The sequence below is a fragment of the Sebastes umbrosus genome, chromosome 2, assembly GCF_015220745.1.
Source record: "Sebastes umbrosus isolate fSebUmb1 chromosome 2, fSebUmb1.pri, whole genome shotgun sequence".
Taxonomy (NCBI): domain Eukaryota; kingdom Metazoa; phylum Chordata; class Actinopteri; order Perciformes; family Sebastidae; genus Sebastes; species Sebastes umbrosus.
In genome coordinates this window covers 16,628,588-16,650,078 of record NC_051270.1, presented here as the reverse complement: position 1 = coordinate 16,650,078, position 21,491 = coordinate 16,628,588, and the positions used below count along the sequence as shown (strand labels likewise).

The 21,491-nt window shown below is 41.8% G+C and overlaps 1 protein-coding gene and 1 long non-coding RNA gene across 5 annotated transcripts in view; one reads left to right on the top strand and one right to left on the bottom strand.

Annotated features, from left to right (window-relative positions):
• kif26ba (kinesin family member 26Ba) overlaps positions 1-21,491 on the bottom strand; it is a 105,258-nt gene that overhangs the window by 41,220 nt on the left and 42,547 nt on the right. The window contains exons 4-5 of the mRNA XM_037751182.1: positions 17,889-18,073; positions 8,027-8,234 (exon numbers count right to left, since the gene is read on the bottom strand). Of these exons, the coding sequence (XP_037607110.1) occupies positions 8,027-8,234; positions 17,889-18,073 (393 nt within the window). The remainder of the gene's footprint in view (positions 1-8,026; positions 8,235-17,888; positions 18,074-21,491) is intronic.
• LOC119477222 overlaps positions 1-21,491 on the top strand; it is a 71,151-nt gene that overhangs the window by 9,455 nt on the left and 40,205 nt on the right. For 2 of the 4 annotated variants that reach the window (XR_005204202.1, XR_005204205.1), the window contains 3 exons: positions 4,978-5,042; positions 15,977-16,016; positions 16,167-16,256. This is a non-coding gene — a long non-coding RNA (uncharacterized LOC119477222). Of the gene's footprint in view, positions 1-4,977; positions 5,043-15,976; positions 16,049-16,166; positions 16,257-21,491 lie in introns of all 4 variants that reach the window. The other 2 variants (XR_005204200.1, XR_005204203.1) reach the window with 1 other exon arrangement.

The window sequence follows — 21,491 nt, the reverse complement described above, 5'->3', positions numbered from 1 at the left end:
AAGGCTTGTGGTGATTGGTTGAGAGTGAAACCTTACAAAACTCTTTTTCTAGATCTGGGCACTACAAGGATCGATTGCAAGTAAAGTTTGACTGGAGAAGTTTCAATAATACTTGGTACTGGGTTATTTCGGTCAACAAACACATTGTTGATTTTGGTCTTTTCATGGGATTTGTTGACAATAAGATTAAGATTAATCCCACACCAGACACTGCTTTTCACACCACTGTGAACAATAGTTGAAAGTATTGTACACAATGCTGGTGGTACATTAATAGGAAGCGGAGTGTCATTATTGGACTATAAAGTCTCTCTGAGCATTGTTCTTATATTTTATTTATATCAATGAGAGTAGGCTAATTAACAGGAGGACATATCTGTATAATGCAATACTGTTCAACAGCACCACAAACTACATCCTATACTGTATATGCTATTTTTATGTTTTTTTTATTTATTAATATATTTGTTTTACAGTGTCCCCCCCACTTCTGAAACCAAACCTACTGTACACCCTTGCAGTCATTTAATATGGTGCGGCAGAAGCATTTCTTGCTATAACATGATAAGTCAGAGTAAAATGATCTTCTAAATTGACTGAAGAAAGGGATTACATGGCTCGCATGTATATCATATCTATCTATGTCATATCTATGTCATTTTATATAGCAGTGAATCACAAATTAATCTCAGGAGGCTTTTACAGACTGCAAAACACCCACGCAAACACGGAAAATACAGTAGGAAAGAGTGAGGTGTGTGTGTGTGTGTGTGTGTGCGTGTGCGTGTGCGCGTGTGTGTGTGTGTGTGTGTGTGTGTGTCAGTGACCTGCCAATACTGACAGCATTCATATTTCAGCTACAAGGTGGAACAAAGTGGCTCCTGGATTCCCATAACAGACTCACTCCCTCATTTAGATACAAGACACACAGACACCCAGATAGGCATGAAGACACACAAATGGCCGTGGAAAATGCACTTGCTCATGCTCGCTCATGACACAGACGCACACAGCTTGTGGCCTGAGAGGGATCGCAGCTGCTATTAAAAATTGATTAGCTGTCATGGTATCATTTTCCCCCAAGGTCAAGTCGCAATCTGTGAGTGTGCATGTGTGTGTGCGTGTGTGTGTGTGTGTGTGTGTGTGTGTGTGTGCAAAATGCTAGCTTCAGGGATGAAAGCGGTGGGAGAAAAAAAAAACTCCCACAGTCCTTCATTGTCATTCATATATAGAGAAGAGCAGAGAGGGTGGGGCTGAAGGGATGGTAGGGCAAACGATAAGACTTATCCTTACACTAGATAAGAGAGATGAGGTGAAGATAGGTTACAGAGGAAGCGAAGGAGAGAAGACAAGAGAGGCGAGAGCTCCCCATATTAGCTTTCATAACATTTTTAATAATATTTCTCATCCCTCTTCAGATATATTAAACCATATTTAGATCAGGTATGATACAGAACCGTGGATGAAGTGCAGCAGACAGCTTAAAGAAGACTATGTATGTAAGCCTCGGGGCAACTGTGACATGGCTCATGTATTTGTGATCCAGCCTGGAACCAGACTCAGAGTCTGCAGTCATGCTAGCGGCTCTGTGAGGCTGTACTCAGGCACAGCTGAGCTTTGAGCTAAATGCTGACGTCAGCATGATAACATGCCCACAATCACAATGCTTCACATGCTGATATTTAGCAAGAAATATTTACCATGTTTACCATCTTAGTTTAACATGTTAATATTTGCTAATTAGCAGTAAACACAAAGTACAGCAGAGACTGCCAGGGAGTGTCATTAGTTTTGGAGGCATTTGGCCATAAACCAAAGTAGCCTACTGGACACATTTGACCTGATGATGGCGTTAGAGGAAAAGTTAAGCATTCATAAAAGGTATTACAATGTGGGCAACATAAATATCTCTATCAAATGGCAAATCCATCCAATAGTTATTGAGATATCTCAGTCACACTTACTGACAGACCAACTTTGCCATACATAAAGCCATGCCACTATTGTGGATGAATCACAGACTGTACTGTATATAAAAAGTGGACGTAGTCACTATGACGTCACCCATTGGTTTGTGGACTGTGGTTTTGAAACCTCAAGTTCAGCATTTTTGCCGTTGTCATCTTGTTTTTTTGCAACAAGAAGTAACATGAGAGGGTGGACCTAAGTACAACCGAATGATGAATAAAACATTTTTAAGCGACCAAAAAGGTTATAATTAACTTTCATGAACTGAAAACACACAGTGAAAGGGTTAAAGTTATAAGACGAAAACACGGACAACTCCCAGACTGGACAATGCTGGTAGCGACCTGTCAATCACAAGGTAGCCACGCCCTAAAGCATACCCTGCTTTATGGTCTATTTGACTCTAAATGGAACCATAATTTACTAAATGAACATCATGCTGTATTGAAGAAGACTTGAAACTAGCGATTGAGACCATAAACTCATGTTTACAATGTTTACTGAGGTAATACATCAAGTGAGAAGTAGGGTCATTTTCTCATAGACTTCTATACAATCTGACTTTTTTTGCAACCAGAGAAGTCGCCCCCTGCTGGCTGTTAGAAAGAATGCAAGTTTAACGTTTACTTCCACATCGGCTTCACTTTTCAGTCCCGGAGGTAGCCCACTGGGCTAAATGCAATACACATATTCACCTTTTTCAGTCATTTGGTCATAAACCAAAGTATTGGACAAATAAAAAATTTGACCTGACAATGGTGCTAGATTATTTAAGGGCTCACCAAAGTTACTACAATTAATCCAGAGGGGAACATGAATGTCTGTACCAAATGTCATGATAATCCATCCAAAAGTTGTTGAGATATTAGATTTGAGATTCAGTCTGGACCAAAATGTTGGACCGACCGACGGGCAGACTGACATTGCCATCCCTAGAGCCACATTTTCTGTAAAGTCAAAGTGTTTAATGACAGTCAGTGCATGCAGGGAGAAGGAATTATAACTCCATAATTTAGCAGTCATACATACATTATATCTCAGCTGCTGCTAAATGACACTCACTGACTCGGTTTGCGGACCTCGATGAAGCCCATAGCTGATAAAGATGCCTAGAAAGCAACTAGAAAATAAGATGTCTTTCTTAATTACCGATGAAGATCGGTTTTATGCAATTGCTGTTGGCGATCCTCAGTATTTTTCATATATATTTTTTCATCTGACAGCTTCAAAAATGTGTCACGTGCAGTCTGCAGTTGGTTTCCTAAGTGATAAAATATACACAGCTTAATTTCCTCGACTGATACAAATCTCCCCCAGCAGCCAGGGGTCTGAATGGAAGGCTCCCAGCTGGCTGATTTGATTAAAGTGAAACGGAGCTTACCAACAACACATGTAGAGAAGCAGCGCGTATAGAAATAACAGAGGGGAGTTTGAGATACAGACGCCAGTCAGAGATGTCCACTGAGGGATACATCTGGAACAAGGCTCTCTCTCTCTCTCTCTCTCTCTCTCTCTGTAACACACACACACACACACAGCAGCACATCTGACCTGTGCAGGTTGATTTCCCCTGGCTTTAAATGTGATGTCTCAATCTGTTTTCTGCCATATTAACATCGGGGAGAACACTAACCCCCCATCACACTGGCAGACAAGCCCATGTATTCCGCAGGATGTATCGTACACACTTACACCAGGGGCTTTGCCGCTTCCTTGACATCTTTCATTGTACACTGTAATCCTATAAATGTGTGAGCATGCAAGCCTGTGTGTGCATGTGTGTGTGTGTGTGTGTGTGTGTGTGTGTGTGTCTGTCTGAGCGTGAATGTGTGCAAATGCCATTTCAGCAGGGAGCCGACCCCCACTGCAGGTGACATTTTTACTGGAGAAATGTCACCACAGCCATTTTCTTCCCATATGTTTGCGTGTGTGTGTGTGTGTGTGTGTGTGTGAGTGTGTTTGATTGGGTTTTGGCAAGCTTCAATTGATTTCACAGGAGAAGCTTGTTATTTTCCAAATGCCAGAATATTTTCCTGCCTTGGTACCGTAGCCTGTCCTTTTATTCCCCATTTCTTTCCAAACCACAGCAATGACGGCTTATCAGCCAACATGTCAGAAACACTGGTTAAACAGGGAATTTACAAATTGGCATTCAAGTTAAACCAAGGAGACAGTTAGCTTAGCTTAGCATAAAGATTGGAATCAGGGGAAAACCAAGCCCCGAGGAAGTGCACCGGGCTTTGAAGCAGATTTTATGTAGTGGCCTAACGGTGGTCCTACAACTTCCATGTCCATCACGTGATGCCATTGGGCACAAAAATACTTTTTCCCATAGACTTACATTGGGAAAGAGACGTCTCTAACTCAGTGTTTTTTTTTGTTGTTGAGGTAAATCAACTTCTCAATAAGAACACTTGAATAGCGTTTATTAAAATCATTAGGTCCTAAAAGTTGTAAAATGCACTAATAGCTGAATCTAGAGTTATTTTCCTTCCTCCGTTCACGTGAATGAGCCCCAGTCCGAGGGCTGGAGTGAGGGCTGGGAGGCCCTTACTCTACGGGCCCAATGGATGCGGAGGATCACTGGAAGATCCGAGTAATTTTATACTTGGAAGCCATGCTTTTCTTGCTTCATGCACCACTGAGCAACTTTCATAGGAATGAACGGGGCTCCGCCTCCAACGCTGTATCCAGTTCTCTTTATACATCCATGGGGGAAACAACTAGTCTGGCTCCGTACAGAGGCAACAAAATCCCCAAATTCATGTTGTATCTTGTTTGCTTAATCAATACAAAAACTGAAGTGTAAACGTTCCAGACTATTTTTTTCTTTATGCGAAACTAAGCTAAGAGTCTCTTGGTTGTAGCTTTATATTTAACGGACAGATATGAGAGTGGTATCCATCTTCTCATCCGAAGTCATGTCAATAAAGCACATTTTCCAAAAGGTAAAGCTCCTCCTTTAACAATGAAATAAAGACCATTTCTTTCAATTGACTTGCTTTTCAGATCCATTTGTTGCAGTTGATTGAGGACGGGCAGGCTGCCAGCAGGGCAACAGGAAGACAAAGTTGGTACGTAGCTAAAACGACTGGACACCTTAATCAAAGTCCCACCATAACACAGATCAGACCAGAATGATTGCTGTGAGACGTCCACATGACTGTGAGAAGGAGGGAGTCTGGCGGTAGTAATTAAACAGTAGTAGCAGCAGGCTAGTACACAGCACGGCCGGCCAGACAAGCTAATCACTGCTATCACAAGATCACAGAAGATCATAGTGGGATCAAACAGAAGCCAGAGTGAGAGACAGACAGACGGTGAAGCCGGTCTGTGTGTACGTGCTTCATAATGTATACAGTATATGGGGTTTTAGTGTAGGGGTGTATAATGTCAGTATAATTTGGCTGTTATGTGTGTGAGTGTGAATCTGTCTCCCTGACAACTGAGGGGACATCTGTCACCTCCATATGGAGGGAAACGGAGATAGAGACTCACCGGGGGGACGAACACAACACATAAAATAATCAGTTGCACAAAAAGACAAATAAAATATGAAAGACCTCAACTTAAATATGATTGAGAGATTTCTAGACTAGAAATAAAAAATGCTTCTCATGTGAAAGCATTTCTACCTACATAGTCACATTTCTGTACATCATTACTGCTTTAACAGTTGATTTTACTGTAAATCAATTGTTAGAAATTATCTGAAATGTGTTTTATTTGACAGCAGGCAGGTGCGAGTGACAGACAATATGGGAAACCAGTAGCAAAGATCATGAGTCAGACCTAAAACACATTGTGACTGAGTCGAATTTAGATCATGTAGTATATATTACTCTATAATACAGTACTGCTGGGTAGCTTGTGAGTTTTCCTCTGGGGATCAATAAAGTCTCATTGATTTAATAAATTATAATTTACTTGTTTTTTATATTTTGTATTCTTACTCAGAATGAGGAGGTGCATAAGTCTAGTTTTATCTCAGAACACTTAAATTACAATATGTTGAAAGGTTATTATGAAATTTTTGCCCAATGATGCCAAAATGATTTTGGCCATTGCAGGTTTAAGTACATTACTTGAGTAAACATACTTAGTTACTTTTCAACCCGGTGTCTGAATGGTTATAGCGCAAGCTACATAACTGCAAGTTCTATGTTTTTTTTTCAAGCCTTTGTTGCATGTCATGCCTCTCTGTCTCCCCCTTGTTTCTGTCTGCATCTTCACTGTCAACTGTCCAACATCGTCACACATGCAAGTACAGACAGACAGACAGACAGACAGACAGACAGACAGACAACTAGCTCACAACTAGTTGTGATGCACTCTCTGTTTCATACTCACACCTATGTGAACACAAAAACACAGCAGGACCTGTGGGGTCCTCTGTGTACTGTAATGGATATGGCTGTTTGATGTCTGTTTGATTTTGTCCTCCATAGTCATTCTTTTTCTAGCGGTGAGGACACACACACACACACACACACAGAGAATCAGTGAGCCTCTCACTCAAACGATGGAGGAGGGGGCACTAAAAACTCATTACATGGACGATCAATATTGCACACACTTGAGAAGCATGAAACGCCCTCACTTCCACAACACACGCACACACGCACACACACGCACACACACGCACACACACACACACACACACACACACACACACACGTTTCATCAACCATTGGCAATGGTGACAGATGACTTTTGTCAGCCTGAGATGTGTTACCCTGGTAACCATTAGGCTGCATTCCAGTATGGTACCGCAGGGGTGACACACACACACACACACACACACACACACACACACACACACACACACACACACACACACACACACACATACCAGTACATACATTTAGACAAACTGACCAAGGTCATGATAAAATACTACATCTCAATATTTTAGAACTTTCCAGTATATAAAACCAGATCACCAAATGCTGTCACTGCTTATAAATATTTTCAATAATATTAATAATCAAAATCAACACTTTTTGTCAAACCAGCAGTGCTTCCATTCGCCACAAAATGGATTTATATCATAAATTAGGCAACGTCAAATTAAAAACCTCAGTACACAAATGACAACTGACATAAACTTACACTAATAAAACCAGTGACTTTTGCATCGACTGATTTGGATTTTGCAATGTTTTTTAATGTAGAGTCAGAGTTGACATCAATCATAAACTTTATAACATACCGAATGTGTCTGAGACAGTCTTAACTGAGGCGAGACGTTTGCTGAACAGTTTTTATCAATCGCAAGTGATCTGTCCGAGTAACTTCTAGCCAGTCTAAAAACAAAAACAGTTCATTCACTTCATTGCGACACATCGAAGCAACGTGTCAGACACCGTAGCATCCAACATCAATGGCAACAGCTAGTCTCAAGCATTAAACACACAACTGTCAGTAAACTTGCAATATGAAATACACTAAATTATGCCAACTACATAAAGTAGGGCTGTCAATCAATTAGAATATTTAATCACGATTAATCACACATTTGTTATCTGTTCAAAGTGTACCTTAAAGGGAGATTTGTCAGGTATTTCATACTCTTATCAACATGGGAGTGGACAACTATGCTGCTTTATGCAAATATATGTATATATTTATTATTGGAAATCAATTAACAACATAAAACCATGACAAATATCGTCCAGAAACCCTCACAGGTACTGCATTTAGTATAAAAATATGCTTAAATCATAACTTGGCAAACTCAAGCCCAACAGGCAGCAACAGCTGTCAGTGTGTCAGTGTGCTGACTTGCCTATGACTTGTGTTAAAACGATTTTTGTGTTAACGTGTTAACTTTGACAGCCCTAACATAAAGAGATAAAAGTGAATGAATTCTCCATTAAGAACAAACAAGCACATACATACTCCACTTTCTGAAAAAGTGACACATATTGTATTACATGCATGTATTTGGACTGTCTTTGATGTTTATCTGCATGAATTAAAAATAAATACTAAATAGAATAGATAATACTAAACTATATGTTTCAAGGTAGACTTTAAGGTAGTAGTTTTCCTTTACCTTTCCGAGCCCAGGGGTGTCTTTGACTTTGTTGGCTGCACGGAGAAGACAGGGTGGGGCCGGGGGAGGGGCCATCAACAGGGCGGAGCTGAAATTGGTGGGGAACAGAGGAGGGTCGCATGACGGTGATGATGATGTCACTGGGGCCGTGACTGCGGCGGTCTTCTGCTTCTTCTTCTTGGACGCTAAGTTCAACTTTTGTGCAGCTCTGAGAGGAAAGCAGAGAGAGAGAGAGAGGAAAGGAGAGAAGCAAGTCCATCAATCAAATCAATATGTTAAAACTATACCCTTTAACTATGCACTTTATCACTGTAAAACAATATTGTTAACACTAAATAAAATATATAAGGAGATGAGGAAGGACAAGAAGGACGGTGGCGCATGTGTTTGCACACATGGGTCTATGATTACATCCTCATAGTTTGCCATAGTACAACCCTGGCAAATATGCTAATTGCAGAATAGAGCTCGATTACACTCACACACACACTGCTGTTTACATATGTAGCAACATCTGGATGGGGAGTGGTTCATTTGCTTTCTTGCTGCTCAATTCCCTGCAGCATTCAGCTCAAACGAAGCCACCAGAAATGATATTTATACTCCATCTATTCTCCACTCAGATTCTTCGTATTCGCTCTCTCCTTTTAATTTCAACTTCTAAATCTCTCTTCTTTCTTCTCCCGTTCTCCTTGCTTTCTCATTTCTTACTTCAACCCGGCAGGTTCTTCCTGTCTGCTGGTACTTCACATCTTCTGTAGTGTCTAACTTTTTCTCCTCTCTTTCTTTCTTCCCCAGCAGAAACACCACATATCCGTATAATAGACTGAATTTCTGCTTTAAGCTACATGAAAGGAATTTATAGTAAAGAGGAGACAGTTATGCACTAGTGGTGGAAAGAAACTAAGTACCTTCACTCAAGCACTGTACATAAGGACACTTGAGGTACTTGTACTTTTCTTGAGTATTTCCATTTAATGCTACTTTATACTTCTTTTACAATACAGTTCAGAGGGAAATATCATGTTTTACTCTACTACATTTAGTTTGTTTTGAGTTAAAGGAACAGTGTGTAACATTTAGGGGGATCTATTGGCAGAAATGGAATATAATATGTATAACTATGTTTTCTTCAGTGTATAATCACCTGAAACTAAGAATTGTTGTGTTTTTGTAAGTTTAGAATGAGCCCTTCATATCTACATAGGGAGCGGGTCCTCTTCACGGAGTCCGCCATGTTTCTAGCCCAGAAAGGACAAACCAAACACTGTCTCTAGAGAGAACCAAAAGGCCACCATAATTCTCCAGCACGCTTGTGAAACTGCGGTAACATGAGCCGCAGAGTGCAAAACCGTGGTACCGCCAGCTGCTGTCTGACTTCCGTTGCTCCTAAGGTAGTGTTATTATGTAAGGTTGGCCTCTGAGTGAGGCGAACGGCGTTACCATGGTTTGCACTCGGTGGCTCACGTTACTGCAGTCTTGGAAAGAGAGGAGTGAGTGGAGGCAACTTTTGTCAGCATTGGCTTTGCGAGCTTCAGGGCTGATTTAAAACAGTAGGTGGTGTGTTGAGCCATTTTCAACCCATGAAATGCTGATTTTTATAAATTATTAAGAAATGTGAATATTAACACCTGCATTGGTGTGTTTCATCACAGTACAGTAATATAATTTAGTTTACAGCTCACAAAGCACGTTCAAGTGTGTATTAGGGTTTTAACTGCATGTCTTTTACATTTTACATTGTGTATTGGTATTTTAAAGATCTGAGTACTTCCACCACTGCCAAGCACTACAATTTTCTCACTTTGTCACGCCATGTATGTTTGCTTATTATGTGCTAAAATGTTAGAATTGATCACCATTTGTGACCATTATTCTCTGAAAAGAAAACAGGCCTAGTATAGACTGAGTAGTTAATTATATTTAGATAATAAGGTGTGTAGATGTATAGTTAATAATACATTATTTTCCACTGATAAAAGCATCAATACAAGACACACTGAGCATGGCTGTGCAGAGAGATGAAGAAAGGTTAAGTGGGAGTGATCTTGGTAGAGCAGGGACAGTAAATCTGCAGGCAGTAATTCACCTAACATGATTTATTGTCTTTAGTAAAAAATATTCGTATGTGTCGATGTAATTACTTTTCTTCAATTTATGAAGCCACAATTCAAGCAAACAGATCTGCTGACAAACTGAGTTACACGCAGCAGCAGAGTATTAACGATATGATGAAATAAAAGACCACTAAAACCGCTCTGGCAGGGATTTTCTGCTCTGTTCTGTTTTAATCTATCCCCACATATATTTCTATGATTATAAAGAGAGCGAGAGAGAAAGAAGACCTTGCGCCCTGACACACTCTCTGTCAAAGAGCCATATTCTCACACCATTGGCTTTCAATTAACTGCAGCAGGTTACAGAAATGAGAGCGAGGGGGGGAGTCATCGAGAGGAGGAGAGAGGGAGGGAGGGACAGTGGGAGAAGAGGGAGGGGGAGGAGAGAGAAGCTGTGGATTCAGTGACCCAGAGAACGACGAAGCGTTTCACCATTTGACTAGCGCTCCCAGGAGATTTGTGTGTGTGTGAATCTGTACGTGTACGTAGGTGTGTGTTTGCGACTGTGGGTGTGTGTGTGTGAATGCATAATACTGTATGAAACAAAGCTCCACAAGAAAACCACTAATTGGTTTTTCATTGTGTGCAAGCTACGCTTCCATACATACTGCAGCAAATGTGATCAAAATCAATTACAGGTTTTCTTATGCTCAAACCCTCCCATGTAGCATGAAGATACATGTGCAGTAGATTATTAAAAAAAACTGTTTCAGGTGCAGGAATTCACCGTAGGCTACTAGTGCAGTGCTCGTCTGGAACGGGCCGGTTGCTTGTCGAGAACCACACTGTGGCTGCTTGTAACCGCCAAGTGTGAAGTTGATTGGATGAACGGTTCTCGAGATATGCAAAGAACGGTCATACATACATACACGGACAGATAGAGAATACTTCCTTTATAGTTAGATGATGCTGCTACAGCGCCACCTATTGGCTATATGGTACCAACTTTGCCACGGTCACGCAGACATTATATCTACACATGTACACCAAATGTGGCCACAATAGCTCAAAACGTTCAGGAGATATGTCCTAAACTATATAAAACATCAAAAATCCCAAAACAAAATGTTTCTGGCTTAGTCCAGAGATGTTCTGTACCAAATTTGGTGACGGTTGCTCAAAATTTGTAGGAGGAGTAGCAAAAAATCTGATTTGGAAAAAATTGAAAATGGCAGAAAATCAGACTAGACGCAAAATAGGCATGGTTTATATAGATAGATTCATCTGGACCCACAGAATCCAGGAAAACATTCTGGTTTTGAGACTTACGGTTCAAAAGTTACAGACCAAAACATAAAGTTCTTTGTTATAGCGCCACCATCTGGTCAAATTGCACCACATTCGACACTGCGCTCTCTTGGGTCCTGAGCAATACACCCACCATGTGTGAAGTCGATTGAATGAGCAGTTCTTAAGATATGCAAATAACACACAGAAGGACAGACAGACAGATTCTTTGCTTTATAGTTAGATTTTAAAAATGATAATGTTATTCGTCAAAATTGTTGCTTAATTTTCACCTCAAGAGGATCTTGTTTAAGAGAAATGTGCTTGAATTAAAATCTATATTGATTTCTATGTAACAATGGAAACAACAGGCTGCTGCGGCTGCTGCAGTTTTGATGCTTGTAGGATGAGACATGACTATGATGGATTCATGCACGGTTCCTCTGCTGCTGGAGATTCCCACTAGCTCCCAAAGCACAGCTTCTTTTGTGATTGTTTTTATTATACGTCCTTCAAATCCATCAGCCACATCAATTCTGTAATGTGCATCTATTCATATGTGCTATTACCCTCTTACTATGTTCTCTCACCCTAACTGGTTTAATCTATGGCACAATTCAAGCATGGTAGACACACACACACACACACACATACACACACACACACATACACACACACACGCCACCTAATTGGTGGCGTTTAATGACAAGTGGCCTGGGATTTGGCCGAGTGGATCTATTCCAATCTAACCCTAAAGTGAAGGGCGCTTGTTTTCAATCCATCTACTCCATCTCTCTATCCATCAGCTCTTCTCTCTGTCACCCCCACCCCCTCCCCTTCCTCCATTACCTCCATTCATTCCTCCACTCTCCTCCATCCTCCACTTCCCCATTATTTCAGTTTTAAATCCCTCTCACTCTACAATCATCCCCTTATCGTTCCCTCTATTTTATTCCTCTCACCCTCTCATTATTTGTATCCATTCATCCTTCTCCTTCTTCTCTCCACCCAACCATCCATCCATCCCTCCATCCATTCAGCCTTCCTTACATGTATTGATCCTGTCATCCATCCGTTGCCTCTCGTCCCCTCAGTCCCTTCATGTGTCTCTCTCTTGTTAGAACGCAGCTCAGGTCACTGATAGCCCAGCTACTAACATGCTGTTGCTTTGTTTGCCTCTTCCTTCCTCACGACAACTAACACTTATACTCAACACGTCCATACAAAGACTGACTTAAAACACACACACACACTCACAGCTGATTTATGACTGGTGTCTGTGGGCTGTGTTGTTGGCTCAGTAGCTAATTACCTTCTATTTAACAGGCCGTCAGTGGAGGGAGATACAGGGAGAGACAGAGATCGATGGTGTGTGTGGGTGGGTGTGTGTGTGTTTGTCGTGCAGGGGTCAGCAATACTGGCGTGGACAGAAGACTGGCTTAACTGACACTATCTACCTATCGACATGTACATAGAGGCTGTGTTTGAAACCGCATACTATACTAGTAGTACATACGGATTTAGCCAAAATGTAGAATGTAGTATGCGAACAAAAGCAAAGCCTACAGTATGCCAAAAGTACCTGGATGTCGTACTGATTTGGAAAAAATCTCCAGTATGCATCGGACCAGTCTACCTCGCCAACTGTATCCCACAATGCACAGCGCTAGAACGGTACAAGCTACGGTTACAACAGCATCCAAAAACGGCTTGTCTTTTACATTTTTTATAGCTATTTCATCACTAAATTCACTTCTGAGAATTTTGGAGGCGAGAAATCAACTGTGTAGATTTCGAATATTGAGAGGTTTACAATATTGGCGAATCGAACATTTGCTCCAAGGTTTTCAAAGTTTAGAAGCTCCACAAACTGCTGTGACAGCTAGCTAGCACCTGCCGGGGTCGATACCTTGCCAGCCGGGCAGTCACGCTCACAAACCTTTATGAGCTGGCTGGAGCTCTCTCAAAAGACCAGTCTGTAGATGAGGGGCTTTTATTTCCTTGTTGACGGATAGTTTTTTAAATCACAACCCAAATGGCCATTATAAATTTACAAGAACCTGTTTTTATCTGTCCTTTTGGAGTTGAAAAGCTCCACAATCTCTCTTGCTGCCCTCACAGTACCTCTAATATTAAAAACAGCAAGACCACTTAAAGAGCTTCTTCTTCACCGTCAAAATAAAAGACAAACACTTTCAATTACTGTTAAAGGATACAAAAAGCCAACAACAAATGTGGTTCTGATGTGATCAGGCGGTTGATATTTAAACCATCAATCAACCATTATGAGTGGTGCCTCATTGGTGGCCAATTATCATTTGATGGAATACCTGAGAAAAGAGAGGCAGCGAGAGGTATACGGAGGCAGAGAAAGACACAGCATTACCCCCCTCTCACAGCCTTCCTCCATCCAAAATAACAACGCCTTCCCAATTCACCGATTCACTTGGGACCTATTCATTTACTCTGCTGCCTCCAGCAACACACACACACACACACACACACACACACACACCGCCAAATCCCCAAAGATCCAATCCTCGGAGCATGCAGAAAAAATTCCTTCACTGATAGAAACTCCCTTCCCCCAGTGAGGCAGAGCCTACACACACACACACACACACACACACACACACACACACACACACACACACACGCCTAGGCATGTACAACATGTCTCTATCCTCTAACCCAGCATCCCCAGAGGGCCACTGCAGCACAGAGAAGACGTAGCGCTACCGTGCGAGTGTGACATATCCACAGACAGATCGGTACTAATGAAAGATATTACTCTCATGCACATTAGCAGAGGTAAAGGAAAGGTCAGTGTGGAGAGACGGAGAAATTGTTTGAAAAAAGAGAGGAGAGGAGAAGAATGAAAGCGAAGGATGAGAGGAGGAGTGGAAGAAAGTAGAGAGCAAAAGAGAAAGCAATTACATGAAGGCGAGAGAAGGGATAGAAAGAGGAGGATGTGGAGGGAGAAGGGGATCAGGTGAGAGGAGATGTGGTGGACACAGGGATTTTACTGTGTGCAGACAGTGAGCAAGAGGGAGATCGTGTGTGCGCGCCGGTGCATGTGCATAATAAGAGTGTCTGTATGCAGTCCACGTCTGAGAGTAAAGACCAAGACAGCCATGGGATTTACCAGCACTGCATGGCTGCATCCATCGACCATAAACACACACACACACACACACACACACACACACACACAAGGGGACAATGTGTTGCCATTTGCCAATTAAACTAGAATCCTACTACATACACGCACACACAAATGAGAGGAAAATTGCAGACAAACTGTGCACGTGAGTATGTAAAGTTTTGAAAAGCAAACAAAACAAACACACTGACATTAATTTTAAAATCAAATTACATATCACAGCATCGGGGATCTACAGTAATCATACAGCCTGAAACAGGAGAGAAAGACTGACAGCCAGACACACACACACACACACACACACACACACACACACGTATCCACAGACAGTGACACCTGCACCATTAAACAAACCCTGTTGTTTCACTGAGAAGATTAATGCTCATAAATCGGCCCAAAGACAGCTGGCTGTATGTTTGGAATGTCAACCAGGTGTGTGTGTGTGTGTGTGTGTGTGGGGGGGGGGTTGTGTAAAATGGCCTTGTTACCTGACAGTTCAGGAGGTCATAGAAAGAAAGCTAAAGAAAGAGTGCGTTCCCATAATTTACGAGTTGCATCCGGTCACTGGTGCTTTGAAAGACAGACAGCGCTTCGTCTGCTACACTGAAGCACATCACTCATATATCAGACACAGACAAACACACACTGAATTATCTGTGGATTTTCAGCACGCACACACACACAAGCACAAAAGACAGGAATGTGCATGAGAGGAGAGGAGAGGAGAGGAGAGGAGAGGAGAGGAGAGGAGAGGAGAGGAGAGAAGAGGAGAGGAGAGGAGAGGAGAGGAAGAGGAGGGGGAGGAAAGGAGAGGAGGAGGAAAGAAGAGGAGAGGCGAGGAAAGGAGAGGAAAGGAGAGGGAGAGGAGAGGAGAGGAAAACAGAGGGTGAGGAAGAGGAGATGGGGAGGAAAGGAGAGGATAGAAGAGGAGTGGAAGAGGAGAGGGAGACAAGAGGAGAGGGAGAGGAGAGGAAAGGAGAGAAAGAGGAGAGGGAGAGGAAAGGACAGGAAAAGAGAGGGTGAGGAAGAGGAGAGGAGAAGAGAGGAGAGGAAAAGGAAAGGGATAGGAGAGGGGGAGGTAAGGAGAGGGATGGAAGAGAAGTGGAAGAGGAGAGGAGAGGAGAGGAGAGAAGAGGAGAGGGAGAGGAAACGAGAGGAGAGGAGAGGAGAGGAGAGGAGAGGAGAGCAGAGCAGAGCAGAGGAGAGGAGATGATGAGAGCAGAGGAGAGAGTAGGTGTGAGAAGTGCATGGGTATAATGTGATTTAAAGCAGCTCATTAGATACGACGTCTCAGCAATACTTCAGACACTGTGACACCCTCATAGTCGTGTGTTATCCATGAATAATTTACTCATTCATTTTCAACTTGCCATGTTTATTCATCAATAATTTACCCAGATTACCCGTGTCTTATTTATGTTGTGTCGCTCTGCATTTCTCTAGATTTGATTACACGGCTCATCGACGACTGCTGACTGGATAGGTGATTTATAAATAAACACACCAGAAGATTAAGTAAATATGCTTATGCACAATATATAATAGTATTTCATTTTCCACCACCTATTTAACAACATTTTACAATGTAGTAATTGTTTGTATGCCCATTCATTCATTCTTTCTGCTCTATTAGATGACTTGAGAGGCATCAGCATGAGCAGTCAGACTGTGAAGATGACCAGGATGAACCAAACCCAAGGATTACTCTGACACAAATGAGCCGGTAAGATGCATTTCACACTCTTGTTTTTACCAGTGATCAACCTCCGGGCCTGAAAAGTGAAGCCAATGCAGAAGTGCCTTAAACCTGCATTCTTTCTAATAGCCAGCAGGGGGCGACTCCTCTGGGTGCAAAAAGAAGTGAAAGTGTATAGAAGTCTATGAGAAAATGAGCCTACTTCTCACTTCATTGATTACCTCAGTAATCATTGTAAACATGAGTTTATGGTCTCAATCGCTATTTCAAGTCTTCTTCAATACAGCATGATGGGAAGGGTATGCTTTAGGGCGTGGCTACCACGGCGTTGTCTGGTCTGGGAGTTGTTCTCGTTTTCGGCTTACAGCTTTAACCCTTTCTCAGTGTGTTTTTAGTTCATGAAAGTTAATTGTAACATTTTGGTCGCCTAAAAATGTCTTATTCAGCATTCGGTTGTACTTAGCTCCACCCTCTCGTGTCACTTCTGGTTGCAAAAAAAACAAGTTGGCGACGGCCAGAAACCAAGATGGCGACGGCCAAAATGCCAAACTTGAGGCTTTGTATGGTGCCTTCAAATGAAACTCGTGATCTAATGTTAACAACATGGGAAGTCTTGTACACAATATGCTTGGCGTTTAAGTGGTTAAGTTGTGAGAACACCGCTGCTAAGCAACGGCAATATTAACGTTACTGTCGACATCTAGAAGCCACAGAGGCTTACAATTTAGCAAGCTAGCAAGTGGATAACATAATTCAGGAAATGCAAAGGCATAATGACAGAAAAAGATGAGGTCGTTGGGAATATCAACATTTTCCTCAGATCTATTATAAAATTACGAAGAATAGCAATATACAACTAAAATTATAACATATTCACTTATTATGTACCAAAAAATTAACTTCTATGGCCTCCGCCATTTCTGACAATGTCAACAAACACGTCACAACTCGTAAACTCTGAGCTTTCAGAAACTTTCCACTTATAAGGTTGTGAATACCACAAGACGGGGGCGTTCATATGGACTCTTCTTGTGAACACGGTAAAAACAACCCCGTTTTAAGGCACCAAAATGGGTGACGTCATGGTGACTACATCCACGTGTTATATACAGTCCATGGTTTTTATTGGAATTCCCATGTCTAACATCCTCTGTAATATAGACTCTTCTCGTCCCTATAATGCAGCTAAATCCTAAAAATCATCCTTGTGGGATTAAATAAATACATTACCAGTGTTCATATCAGTATTGTATGATTCAACGGCTCCCTGTGGCTCGCTAGAAACCTTTCAGTCTTATTTCGTCCCATTCAGTCACATCGTCTATAGTTCTCAGGTGTCATTTTAGTCTAACTCAAATACAATAGAGATCAGCATACCTCCTGACCAATAATATTAGAAAGTTTCTCAAATATAAGACCAGCATGGTGTCGCATTACTCATTACAGCTACTGTACCTTACAAATGGCATACTTTTTCTTTTTAGTTTTAGTACGTACTGCAGCTGCCTTTACAAAGTACATACTGTTGCATGCAGTATGCATACAATTGGGACATACTAAATCTTTTTCTGCCATACTAAATAGTAGTAGAGGTATTTGAACGCACAGTCAATGATATGTTGGATACACGTGTGGTGCTCTGATCTGAATGTATCTTACCTGGCAAAGAAGGAGGCGGCAGCAGAGGTGGTGGTCGGCGGCGCTGTCGTGGTCACAGCTGCCGTGTGAGAGGGAGAGTTTGTGTTTGACGTTGAGTTTGTGTGGGAAGGAGAGTGTGTGTTGTAACGGTTCAGGGCGGCCTCGGTCAGACTTTCTCTGGAGTCCTCAGAGATCATCTGGGAGATCTGATGAGAGACAGAGAGATTCAAAATGTTTACTCCTGAAGGCGCAGTCAGTGACAGATTTTCTGTGACAGGTTTTCTGTGACATCCGTGTTTTGTTGTTCCACTACGAAGTAGAAAGAAAGAAAGACACACGCTACAGTATATCTCGGCTCTAGTCTTTTCCAGATAGAGTCTTGATTCCCACGCCCCTTTTGTATCCTGTTGAAGAATAATTCATGTCCATTCATTTGTGTATGCTGAAGGATTTTTGGCTTCAGAAATAATGAAATTTCAACAACTTCCAAAATATATTTCATGAGACTTGCAACACTGTCAGATCCTCCTTCTATTATTTTATATTTATATTTATCATTTGGAAAAAGTACAACTTTTGGAGAGGAAACAACTGTCTCTTATTTTCAACATGGCATAGTTCACATAAGAGATTTTTTTATTAATGTTCATTTCAAGTGTGTGTGTTATGTCTTGTGTTGTTTGTGTGTTTTGCTTGGCAGACAGACAGCAGATAAGCTCTCTAGTGAACCAGCAGCAGAATGCTGTCTGAGTCCCAAATAGACAGAAACAAACAAACAAACACGCAAACACACCCTCCTCCTGCCTCCGCTTCTCTCATTTAACCCAACGCCCCCTCCTTCACCCTTATACTTCTCTTCCTCACTCCACTTGTTTTTATCTTCTAACCTATTCAGTTTCATCCTCTCTGTCCCTTTGCTCTGCCATCTTAAGCTATTCACATTTGTCCTTTATTATTGGATCATCCTTCTGGTCATTTGTCCTTTATTAGATAAGGACAGTGAGGACATAGAGAGAGAACTTTGCACTTATAACACTGTAAAGAAATGAAATTTGCTGTGCCTGTGTGAGTCACTGTTTCATCACAACAACTTTATCTTTGCATGCATCATGGCCATCTGGAATGAAGCTAAGTGGTGAGTGAGAGTGGTGTGAAAATGGTCGGCAAACGCTGCTTTGTTTCATGTATGTGTCATAACAACTGCTTGTATATCCGACGTCCTCGGTCTTCCAGTTTCCCCTTTTTGAATGACGACTACAGACTGTCTGAAATTCTATGTTTTAGCGTATGTCTCGTTAAGACCTCCTCCCAAAAAAGCCCAGTCTGCTCTGATTGGCTTGTATGAAAAATATGGTGCACCTTTGCAAAGATAGCTCTCAAGCTGTGGGTGATATATTCTAATGAGCCTACGTGTGACATAGGAAGGGGAGCCAAATATGAATGGCTTGGTGAATCTCGTTTTCTGATCTAGACAGCCCACAAAAAACTGACTGGATTGTCTTATTTCACAGTTTGTGGGTTGGTATAGGCACTCCAGAGTGAGCACTGAAAAAGTGAGTTTTTCATGATATGTCCCCTTTAAAGTTTTGTTGCCTATGTGTGAGTGTGGGTCTTGAGTCCATGCAGATTCTTAGGATACTTAAGACACACACACAGAGGCGTTTATATGACACATTCAGTTGCTTTGTATGAGAGTGTGTGTTGCATTAGTTTGTCACTGTGTGCACAGATGTGTGTGTGTGTGTGTGTGTGTGTGTGTGTGTGTGCGTGCGTGTGCGTGTGTGTGTGTGTGTGTGTGTGTGTGTGTTGATGTGTACAGTATGTCAAGGCATGTGCGTGTGTGTAGGCGACCCATTCGTGAAGGATATGGATTATTGATTATAGTTCTTTATGTGCTGCCAGCAGCCGGACAGCAGAGCACCTAAATCATGACCCCCACGCTCCAATAAAGGAACTATAGCTTGAGTGGGTGTAAATCTGCAAGCATGTATGTCTATTGTGAGCATGTCTGTGCCTTGTGTCCTTGTGTGTGTATGTGTCTGCACTTCTGTGTGCATGCGTGTGTAAATCAGCTCCACTGTGCGTATATTTACTGCTGAGGGCTTCTGGGGTCCGAGCATGCAGCCCACTGCCTTGATAGATTACCTATTGTAAATGAGACGCCTCTATAGTTTATATACCATTCTCCCTGTGCACCTATATGCATTTCAAATGCTCAGGCTTAGCTTGCTTCCCCCTGCATTATTAAAGCAGTCGTGAATGTATGGAATAAGGGTTCAGTGGGCTACATGGGATACCTGTGCGTTTGTACTGGTTGCTCATTTATCCTGATAAATGGGAAGAGGAAAACTACCAGCATGCTGTGGGAGAAATGTCCCCACAGAGGGTTATTATAATGTGAGCTGAAAACTGGAGTAAAGGTGGTTGAATGATATGTGGCGGTCAGCAGTTCAGACAGCAGGGACTGGATTGTTTTACTCAGCTGCACCTCCCGTTGTCACCAAAAAAAGTGCAATAACCATATCCTGATTCATTTCATACTATCATGAGGTTTTCTCTGCTTCCCTGTGTGTGAAACAGCGGTGTGCTGATGGGTAATTATGCTTCATGCATCTCATTAAACCAGCTATTGTAAGAGAGCTGTCAAATTAGTTCTGCATCTGAACTACTGCACATGGAAAAGAGATGGAAAGCATGATAATACCTGCATGGTCACCTGGCTAATGCAATTGAAATGGATGGCATTTTGGGTAATGTAGCCATTGAAATGAATTATGTTTTTGTTGTTCCTGTTTGTTCTTATGAGGTCGTTCCATTCAGATTTTCCCACAGGACATACAGGCTGAGTTCCTCTCTCTACATTTAACCATAAATTAGATTAAATTACACTGTATGAAACTTTAATGATCCCTATGGGGATATTAGGTCATCGCAGCAGGAGAGACCAGGATGAAGATAATACCAGGACAGAGAGAGTGCTGAGGAAAATATAACAGCCAAATGTGTTGAAAACCATGCAGCAAATCAATGAAAACGCAACATCCGACCATGTTTTCGTAGCACACCTGGTGTTGAGATTGTACCTGTCAATGGGGGACTTTGATGAATGTGATATCAGATTTCCCCCAAAAGACGGGATAAAAAAAAACACTTAAACACTTATTCTGTCACTCTCACCCCTCCTCTTTCTCTACAGCACTTATCCACCCCCTCTCTCTCTGCTTTTAGAAAAAAGGTAAAAGCTGCCCCATTCATCTTCATTACAACACAAACGCCATTTCCCCAGCATTCACCTTCCTCATCTGTCACTCTTACATCTATTTTATTTTCCATCCTTTTCCAACCACATGCTACAGGCAACCAACATAGAATTGTGCTGTAAGGTAACTTTGGTATTTTTTAACCTTGATCCTATTTTCCCATGTTTTTGTGTATAACTAACTAATAGGGACAACAGGTTCTCAAATTGTTCTAGTATTGTGGGAGAGCTCTGTAGACGGCAGCTGCTCACAGGCTGCAATATGGTGCTATTGGGGCAAGCTGGCACCGTCGCAAAAAGTGCTTGTTTTTGCCATGACAGGCTCTGATTGTTATTATAAGTGTCGGACATTATGGAAAGAGTCT